Source organism: Microtus ochrogaster, chromosome 8 (assembly GCF_000317375.1).
Source record: "Microtus ochrogaster isolate Prairie Vole_2 chromosome 8, MicOch1.0, whole genome shotgun sequence".
Lineage (NCBI taxonomy): Eukaryota > Metazoa > Chordata > Mammalia > Rodentia > Cricetidae > Microtus > Microtus ochrogaster.
In genome coordinates this window covers 50,881,806-50,892,218 of record NC_022015.1, presented here as the reverse complement: position 1 = coordinate 50,892,218, position 10,413 = coordinate 50,881,806, and the positions used below count along the sequence as shown (strand labels likewise).

Sequence of the window (10,413 nt, the reverse complement as noted above, 5' to 3'; positions counted from 1 at the left end):
TAACATAGGACTTAATTTCAATACACATAGCAGTGAAGTCTAGTCTAGAATGAGACAGAGTCCAATAGTCTAGGAAAAATCCAAAATATTAAGTGCCTTACACACTGAAATAATTCTCCCAAGTTGATATTCTTAAACTCTCTAAATCCAATTCTTAAGGTCCCCTTATATATATCCAAATCCTAAGCCTCTTCCCAAATATGCTTTCTTTCCTCTCCACATTAGGGTCAAACGCATACAGAAATAAGGCAGTTGTTTTCTTTAAGGAAAAAAGTCATACCTACTTTATCATTCAGGATTCTTATGTCACCAGAAGAAACACAACATAGAAAACATACATATATACAATTATTTAAATTTCATTCCTTTGAATTTTAGGATCATTTCACCTGAGCTCTGAATTTGTCTAGCACTTGCCACAGCTGAGGAAGTTTCATGACCAACTCATAGTATTCACGTGACTGAGTTCAAGAACTAATCATGAAAAACAAATTAGAGATATAGTCTTTATCAAGTTGAATGAGTATTTCACTATTTTCCTTGTTTTAGGTTCTAAGGCTTAAAAACCCAATGAACAAGAAGTTTCCCTCTGTACACTGCTTTTATTATTTACATAATACAATATAGCATCAATGCTGAATAGCATGATTATGTGCAATACATAAATATGAACCTATCTGTACACATCTGCAAATCTAACTCAGAACTAAAGTACATAAAATTGAAGCAAAACTGAATGTTTTAATAAAGAAAAACTAGGACTGAACACTGCAATAAATCAGAAGTAGTGCCTTGTGTACACACTTAACTATTTACAGATGAAAACAGGCATTACCACAACACTAATCTAACTATACTCATTTATATATAAAAAACACAAGTTTCATACATCACAAAAAACCTTCCATTATAACACAGAAGTGATATTACCAGACAAGCATCAGTGAAGTATACTGCCTTTTCTAGTTGTTATTGTACAATGCTGTAGATAATGCAGCCCATGCAATACACCCAAGAACACTAGAGTCCTACACCCAAATACAATATGATAAAGCAGCCCTCTGCAAGTGGTGCTGGATACCACTAAAGAAGTCTACTGCAGCCATGTTGGTTATGATTTTCCATGCAGAAGGGTACAGTTACATTAAGAACTGAAGTCTTTAAAAAGCTTTAAACATTCTTTCTTGAACCAAAACATTCAACAAAAGATGCACATGAAAAATTAACTGTTCAGATATCTTTGCAACTTAAAACTCAGATGCATGTTATTTAACAGAGCTGCTGTATGTGAAAACCAAACGTAGAGTTTAATTTCTTCTTGTAAACAAATCCTAGTGCAGTTCTGTGCTACAATTTTTAGTAATGAGAATGCAGGTATCTTCTGGTGCAGGCCAGCACAATAAGCTCCAAAGATTATGTCAGGCACCCTGTTGTTGACTCGATGGTTTTATTTATAACCAGCTGTGACGTTACCTTTCGCAGAATGTCCTAATTGACAGCTTTTAGAAGACCAATTTAACCAGGTTTACACATGGCACCAAAATACTGGTTGTAGCTTTCTTCCTGCTTCCAAAAGTCATGTCGAAATTAAGGTGAAGTTTGACTATGGTAGTAGACTGCCAGTCCTTTTCTGGTGTACCATTTTTTTTTTAAGTACAGGCACATAACACTAGCCAAAGATTATACCTTGATTACATTCCCAAAAGGCAGATATGCTGCAAACATGCAGAGATTTCATTCATTTAATTTGGCACATGGAACTAAATTTTGTTCCCAATATCTGTGTATTTTAATTTGTTGTGCAGATTTTTGTCCAATTTTACTGAGGGGAGGGCATATACATATTTGTAGGGCTGTATCTATCCAATTCTGCCTGTAACAAACACCCAAACATCCTAAAATATCAATTATAAGACAGACAAATATAAAGCAAAACTCTGGAGAACATCAAAGGAAAATGGCCATGCATCTGCTCTTTAATGTTTTCCTACGATATATTAAAATAAAAACAAGTTTCAGTCTTTTCACATGTAGTAATTTATATTCTCTGGATTTTTTCAGCCACAACAACTGGATTCTCTTTTCTGATTTTTGCTGCAGCTTCTGCTTTGTAATCGTATGGACAGTTGTGCTTGTCAGAGTAACGGTGAAGTCCACAAAACAAATTTCCACATCGGCAGTCAAACCCTGCACAAACAAGAAGAAATCACTTGGCAACTTGTATCAATTGGGAAAACAAGCACTCTAGTCACTAGAGAAAAAGAATGATTTTTATTGCTTGATTAATTATGAATGACTCAACTCCTGACAATAGGGTAGAATTCAGGCAAGTTCTAGAATTAGGATGACTTTTCAAAACACAGCCTTACCACACCACACCACAGTGGAGTGTCTCAAATGAAAACTATATACAGCAAACTGCAAAATTCTGTTGTAAAAAACACCTAGACCATATCATGCCTGGCTCCAAGTAGGTATTCACTTCTGTCAGTTCAGCTTCCTTTTCTCTGTAAGCATCAAAGGAAAAGGACTCAAAAGGGACAGATTTTACCTATTAAATAAAGAAAAGTAATTCACAAGGCCTGAGGTTAATGATAATTACATGATTAGGCCAACATTACAAGTGGATGGAAATGAAATCCAACTTCAACAACCCACCAGGTCCACCCTTTCTGGATATGTGAGGATCCTTCCTTTCTTTTTTTTTTTACATGTGTAAAACCAATAGTTCCTTTTGGAGTTAATACCTGTAAGGCCAACTTTCTTTCTACACATAAAACATCTGTTCTTCTTTGGTTTGGGCAACTCAGGAGCTTTTTCTTCACTTTGAGAAGTACTGGGTTGAGAAACTGACGGACTGGGCTGAGTGACAACTGAAAGACAAGGTTATAAATTAGAAATTTGTGTGGCAATCATTAACTGACTATTATTTAAGTTTAAAAGAATAATATTTCAGAGAAACAGCTAAGATTCAGATTTTTTTTTTTTTTTGGTTTTTCGAGACAGGGTTTCTCTGTGGTTTTGGAGCCTGTCCTGGAACTAGCTCTTGTATATTTTTAAGTAGCCCTTTCCTAAGTTTGAATATTTTCTGACAATTACTATACTAGTATATATCTCTACTAAATGACCTGCTAAATTCCTTTAAACAAGAAAAGCAGTTGCTTTCTAAAAATTTAAACAAAGATTACCAAACATACTGGATAGGTTTCTGAAGTATTCATTTTAGACTAGATCCAGATTTGTTTTCGTTGTTCTGATACATAGTCTTACACCTGTAGCCCAGGCTGCCCTATAATTTGATGCCACCACTCTGCCTAATCCCATGGGTGGCAAGATAACAGGCATAGAACTAAACTGGGCTTCCGACCAGTTTTTTTTTTTTTTAAAGGCACAACACTGAATTTCACTGTTACTTTGACTAACTGACATTATCAAAAGGCTCCACCCTTTCTTAATCCTTTTGTTAATTTCTATTAACAAGCTTAGTCACAATTCAGACTGCTTTACTAAAGCTCCAAACCCTACTAGTTCTTCAAAATGAAATTCCAAAAAATCTAATACTTATATTAAGCCTAACTGTATCTGCTTATAAACCTAACTGCTTATATTTATATTAAACCTAACTGTATACTATAAAAGATTTACAGTGTAATTCAAAGAACAAGAACAGTAAATTTAGCCATACAAAACCACTGCCTAAACAATAAGCCAATTCCAATGCTTAATAGGACCAAGTTTCCAGGACAAGCAGATTGCTTTAATGTAAACTGATCTCTCAATTCTTATTAGCAAATATACAGTGCTATCAACAGCCTAGTAGCAGAACAACAGAAAACATTACACCTTTTTTCTAAAACTACTATGATAACTTAAAATAATTTTCCCTAACGCTATGAGAGTAAGTAGTTAGCTATATAAGTGTTAGCCATTCCTTTGCCCACGCCTAAAATGTTATAAGTTCCTTAGACATACAGGGGAAGTGGAGGATAGAAAAGTAAAAAAAAAAAAAAAAAAATGCAGTGAATCATAGATTTCTATTAAGTAACAAATGTGGTTATTAGCTACAGATCTATTTCCAAGTAGTGAGTGAGAGAAAATGAAGGAGAGTGTGTGTGTGTTAAACATATTTAGTCAGTTTTCCATTTCATGACCAAAAAGTTTGACTTTGGGATTGATACAGTACAGGGGGAAAACAAAAAACTGGCATATTAGCAAGTCTTTGAAACAGAGTGCTATTCCCTGCCATTTCCCCCTACATTTGTTTTATACTTCATTGTCTCCCCTCCACTAAGCTGATTTGAGTAAATCATGTGCATACAGATAACACTAACACAAGTCGGTCTTCTTGTAACATTATAGAACAACATTAGGTGGTGCTATAAAAATAGCTCCCAAACCACTACTCATCAAAAATAAATGCCCTTCCATACCATTAAATTTCACAACACATGCAATGGGGATCCCATACTTTTTTAATTCTCAGCATTAGTACGTTCATTTGCTTTACTGTTTCCTACAACACCGACAGACTTGAGACTAAACAATTATAAAACTCCCCATGGCCATGACATTTAAAGTCATTAAGTTCTTACCACATAAACAGTTTCCAGACTACTTGATTGTTTTTAGGAGTGAGGGTAATGGGGGGAAGAGCAGAAGAGGGTAAAAGTACTAACTAGTTTATATATATATTGATACTACTTATTTGCTTGGTCTGTAATTTATAGTCCTTCCTCTTTGGTCCTTCAATAAAAGGAGTGAATCCCATTACCAACTCAATTCTTTCTCATACTTTGAAATTCAGAACTGAACTAGTATTAAACTTAAAAAGCATACCTGGCTCTGACACCTCTGTTTTCGGGGTAGTTATTTTGTCCTCTCTTGAAATGCTCATTTCTGTCATTTGTTGAGTTACAGGCAAGGCAGCCACAGGCACATTTCTATTTGAGTTCAAGCAAACAATTATTTTTAAAGATGTTAAGGGTATTATTTTTTGAGATAAGTTGTCAATTCAAGTTCAAATTATGTGTTATTTTCAACATGATCACACGGCACCACATCAATTTAGAAATTTGGAAAAGATATTGGATGCCAAACATAAATAATGAGTAAAAATAAAGAAAGTAATTTCATAAATGGCTCATTGACTCATGGCTGCATATCTGTATAGTATCACATTGTAGACCTAGAAAGTGTTTTAACTGCCTATAATTTAAGGACAAAAGGAGCAGCTGTGTGAAGCACCTTGTGAGGCACTGTAATACAGTCAGTCTTACTCTTTACAACCCCTAATCCTCAATTACAAAGAAATAAAAACACAACATTTTTAACAGTGGTCTTGAGGGGTTTATGGAGTTAAGTTGTGATATACACCTTTAATCAATGATCCAAGAGCCAGACATTTATTAATGGAATCTTTCAGTGCACAATGCAGGCAAAGCCAAGGCCACCTGATACAACCACCTTGATTATTGTACATATAGCACAAACATCTAGACTTTTCTGTTAGAGACAGAAATGTTCACTCTTACCTTGACTTTTCAGATGTGCTGCCAGCAGCACCTTCACAGTTGTTTAAGCTTGCATCTGCTCTCTGTACAGATGCAGAATCTGAGGTAGGACTGTTGGAACCACTAGCTGTCCCTATTTAAAAAAAGGGAGTTGTAAGAAACAAATCAGCACTACAAAAGCCCATTTAGTAAAGACTTAGTAAGTATCAATACTTGCATTTAATTTAATGATTTAAGCACCTTCACTGCACTGCAATCCTACACTTGATATTCAGACAAAAAAGGTCATATTCCAAAGAATACATGTATGAAAACTTCGAAAAAAAAAAAAAAAAAAAAACTAAAAATATTACAAGATCTTTGTAGAACAGTCACTTGTTCCTGAGGTAGTCACGGCAAGCACTTGGGCTGTTGTCTTAATGTTTAGCTCTTGTCAGGCACTCTCTTCCTTGAGTTTTCGATATTCTCTTGATTCTTAGGTTTTCTCTCCACCAGTTCAAGTGTTTTTTTCCTTGGAAACAACTTACCCATTGGGCTCATTCTGCCACTGTTCTGTTGTCTCTGAAGATGTTCTTTGTAGCAAACAGAACACATTCCATTTGTTCTGGGGTTCCCATAAAAGCCACATCCTGTACTACATAGCATGGGCCCTGGGGTCTGGTTAGTTTCCTGAGCCATATTTTTCTGCTATAAACAAAACAGAATTTTAGAAATTAGCATGTCACAAGAAAACAAATTGAATACAATCACCAATATTTCTTTGATATTTTTAAACACCAAGTCTGCTACTAACAAAAACCAAGACTATGTTAATTAAACAGAAATGAGTATCTTATTGCCTTTAAGAAACAAAGAATGTGAAAGAATTGTTCTAGAACCAAAAAGAAATTATACCATTAAATAATAAATGCATGATTTTATCTTTTACTACTGAACTTCAATTTCTGAAGATGTCACCTTGCCAGTTTATTAGGGTTGTCTGAATCAATTTTGAGTATTTCTCTTCTACTTTCAGCTCTTGTACAAGTCAACTATTTCAAATGATGGTTACTTCAATAGGGTAAACACATAAACAGAAAAAAATCCAATTAATCACTATCTGATATTTATTAGTTCACGTTGGCTGAATCCTGGATTTAGCCCTACAGGTTTTAAATTAAGATTACTGTATGTTATTATATGCGCATTAAATGTTTGCATGTATATATGTATATGCACATTACTCTGAGTTAACAGCTGTGAGTCACTATGGGGGGCGCTGGGAACTGTACCCAGGTCTCCTTATGAGATCATCAAGCACTCTATAGTCCACCTACAGCTTTCTTCAGACCACACCCTGAACCTGACTTAAAGACATACCTGGGCCCCACCAGTAATACTTCTACTAAGACAAAAGACACCTCAGTGGCTAGAAACCTGCGAAGCAGAAATTATCAGATTTTTCAGTCTCTATTATTTATTTATTTATTTTTTTTGGTTTTTTGAGACAGGGTTTCTCTGTAGCTTTGGAGCCTGCCCTGGAACTAGCTCTGTAGACCAGGCTGGTCTCGAACTCAGAGATCCGTCTGCCTCTGCCTCCGAGTGCTGGGATTAAAGGCGTGCCATTTTTCTCTTGCCAAAACCCAAAACCTTTCCAAACCTAAATTTGATGATGTAAGCAATATAAAAACACACTCTTTGGTCATGGTTAATATTTAATGCTAGGCTACCAGATACAACTTTACATAGCAAGCATACCTGGGCCTTCCAAAAGTTGTTTAAACTGGCATAAAAATGAGCTAAATTTACTAAGTTTCCAAAAAAATTAGGAAAACTTACTTTTCAAAAAAATTATGTAAAAAGCATTATTTGGGAGCATTTGGTTAAAAGGAAATTTAAGCTACTACACAGTAAGACACAACCTACTAACTCCTTAACAAAATTACAAAAAAAAGGAAGAAAGGAGAAATAACCAATTTGACTGGACAGAATGCTGACCCTAAGTACCCAGTCTTGAACAGTTAAATGCAGCAATCTTTCCTTTCGTTCGCACAAGAGCACTTAATTTGAGCAAATCAAGCTTGTATATAATGATTAAAAGCCACTGTTTAGAACAATAGTAGTAATTTAGTTGACACTGTCTCTTTAAATAGTGAGTGGAATTTAGCTGACTCACTTCAGAGCTGGGCAGCATAAATATTTCAAGATTACTTATGCAGTTTAATAAACACTTTCAGTTGAGGTTTTTAAATGTTGAGTGTAACACAAGCACAAAAAAATAATTCAAATAAAAAATTATGTATCTTTATTTTTTCCACGCTGACCTTTACTCTATGCAGAAAGTTGGGCGTTTTTCAGGAACTATGCTAATCTCAGTTACTACACTAACTTCCAGTGACACCTGGCATTCTCTAAAAGTATACGGAGGGAATTTTAAGACTAAGGGTTGATCGAGCCGGTTTTTAGTCAGTAAGAAGGTACTTTTCATACGTGAATGAGATCCCACACCTAATGACTTCCCCACTTAGACAAGGACTCCACCTTCTTCAGAAAACAACTCAAATTCTTGAGCACACAGAAAGGCAAGAAAGAAGGCGTAAGACCCCCTCCTAGTAAGTCAGATTTTAAATGCCATCACATGTGCACAGCTTGCTTTAATATTTCTCTGAAGCTCAGATCACATGGGAGGGCGCTTCAGCCTGTCACAAGGCTGCAATGTGACAAGCTGAGCTGGATGGAGGCTCTCACATAAAGCCTAGTCAACAGGGGCCTCTGAAATCAGCTTCTATTTATATCTCAGAGCCTGCCAACTCCTACACAACCCCAAGAACTAACGATGCAGTATTCATGTATCTCACATAACAAAACAAAATGCAATTAAGGCCTCCAGGTTTTTCTAATGCAGGATCAAAGAACAATTTCACCTTCAACCCACAATACCCAAGCAGAATTAAATAGTTATTGAAAAGGGGGCAAGAGGGGAGTAAGAAGGCAGTGGAGAATGCTCGGAAGCATAAATATTCCTTACATTTAATGAAAACTATAGGCTGTTTGTTAGTTTACATATAGTGTATTTATTTCCCTTCTATTCTGAAAAAGCAAAACAAGTTGTTAGAAACTTAGTATTCATCCACTAGCCCTTCCAGGTAGAGCTGCAATGGGTTTATTTTGTTTTTGAATAACGTTCACCGCTTTTCTTAGTTCATAGTTTAAAACGAACGTCGCTGGACTAAAGAATTTTCCAATTCAAAAACTGAAATGAATGAGCTTTTCTTTTAAACTATGGGTTGGCCATTTCAGGTGCACATAGCTAAAAATGGCAAGACCACTCACTAACCTCGAGTTAAGACCCGAATTCTAGGCTCTAAAGTGCCACTGAGCCTGACCTTGGGCGAGTCCTAGTCTACAGGTCTCGGTCACCTCAGTTCTTTAAAAGCTTCTTTTACAAATTTAACACCAGTCCTGGGCACAAAAAAAAAAAAAGGTACAACTAAACAAATCCGTCATTTGGGACGGGACACTTGAAGGATAAACTTGGAAGGTAAAAGTGAGCTATTTTCATCAACTTGAGATATGAAATCTCACTTTTAAAGAAATCATCAAAATGAGAAAATTTATTTTTATCTTACTATTCCCCCAGTTACTGACTACCAAATTTAGGAGACGACGCTCTGACCTATATAATTACTTCCTCCTAAATATCCAGGTAATATTCTTCGGCAACTTCGGTCGACAGACAACTTATAATACCTTCCTCAAAATAGAGCTCCATGGAGGGCATGGAAGGCGAGCAAAATGTTAATGTTCCCCAAGGTTCCCGTAGACAAAGGGAGAGGCGCTCCACCGGCCTCCGTGACCAGGATCCTGCGGGGGCCGCTAAATCACGCCGGAAAAATCTAAAAAGCCTCCGGGAGCGAGCGGCGGGGCCGGCTTCCAGCGGTTTCGACCGAGTCCGGGGCCCGGCGGCCCCCATCCCCCTCGCAGCGCAGGCCGCGCACCGGGAAGCCCGGCAGGGCCTGCTCCAAAAAGCACTGAGTCATGCACTCGGCGGCCCCTCGCAGGAAAGACTCGGCGGCGCGGGGAGCCGGGCGCGGCAGCCGCCTCGGCCTTTGTCTGCCGGCCGGACGGTCGGCGAGCGCCGGGAGCCGCAGCACGCCAGGCATTGTCCCGACCGGCCGCTCGCTCGCTCGCCCGGGCCCGTCTTTGTGCTCGCTGCTCGGGCGTGCTCCCGCCCCCGCGCCGTCCCGGCCCGCGCCACTTACCCTGCGGGGGCCCGGATGCACTAGCGAGGCGGGCGCGCGACGCCGGGCGGTGGGCCGGGCCGAGGCCTCCGGGAAGGGCTAGCGGCCGCCGCGGGCCGGAGCGGACCGGAGGGCGGGCGGAGCTACGCCGACGCCGCGGGGGCCTCCTTTGTTCGTGCAGAAGCGCCGAGGCGGCCGGGCCCCGCCGCGGTTAGGGTGGGAGGGCGGCGGGGGAGGAGGAGGAGGAGAAGCGCAGGCCGCGGGGCTACCGCCGCTCCAGACGCTCTGCCGCCGGCGCCTCACGCCTCCACAGCGGCGTCCCGGCCGAACGACGAGGCGCACGGAGCGCGCGGGGAGGCCTGAGCGCAGAGAGGCCTGGAGGACGGGGCTCTTCGGGCTTCCGCCTCCGCCGGGGAAGCTGCGCGGCTCCGGGCAGCGAGCGGACGCCTGGCTGGGTGCGCACGGCTCCACGATCCGACCGACTGACGCTCTCGCTCTGACCGGCGTTCGGGATCTGAGGGAAAGGACGGAGGGGGCGGGGCCTGTGCGTCAGCGAAAACCCGGTCGGCGCGCCGCGGCGCGGTGACGTTGCGGGCCAAGGCCCCGCCCCCGGCCTGCAGGCACCAGCGGGGGGCGGGGCCGCGCCTGGGGGGCGGGGCTAGCCCGGAGGTTGCGGTCACGGT

General features: G+C 40.1%; 1 protein-coding gene across 1 annotated transcript; it reads right to left on the bottom strand.

The window, feature by feature from the left end:
• Window positions 1–582: 582 nt before the first annotated feature.
• On the bottom strand, window positions 583–10,203 carry Zfand5 (zinc finger AN1-type containing 5). The gene is made up of 6 exons (XM_005352035.2): window positions 9,752–10,203; window positions 6,038–6,197; window positions 5,532–5,643; window positions 4,837–4,940; window positions 2,748–2,873; window positions 583–2,187 (listed from the first exon to the last, which is right to left on the bottom strand). Exons 2-6 carry the CDS (start codon window positions 6,186–6,188, stop codon window positions 2,039–2,041), a joined length of 642 nt encoding a protein of 213 aa, XP_005352092.1. The 5' UTR covers window positions 6,189–6,197; window positions 9,752–10,203; the 3' UTR covers window positions 583–2,038.
• Window positions 10,204–10,413: the final 210 nt, after the last annotated feature.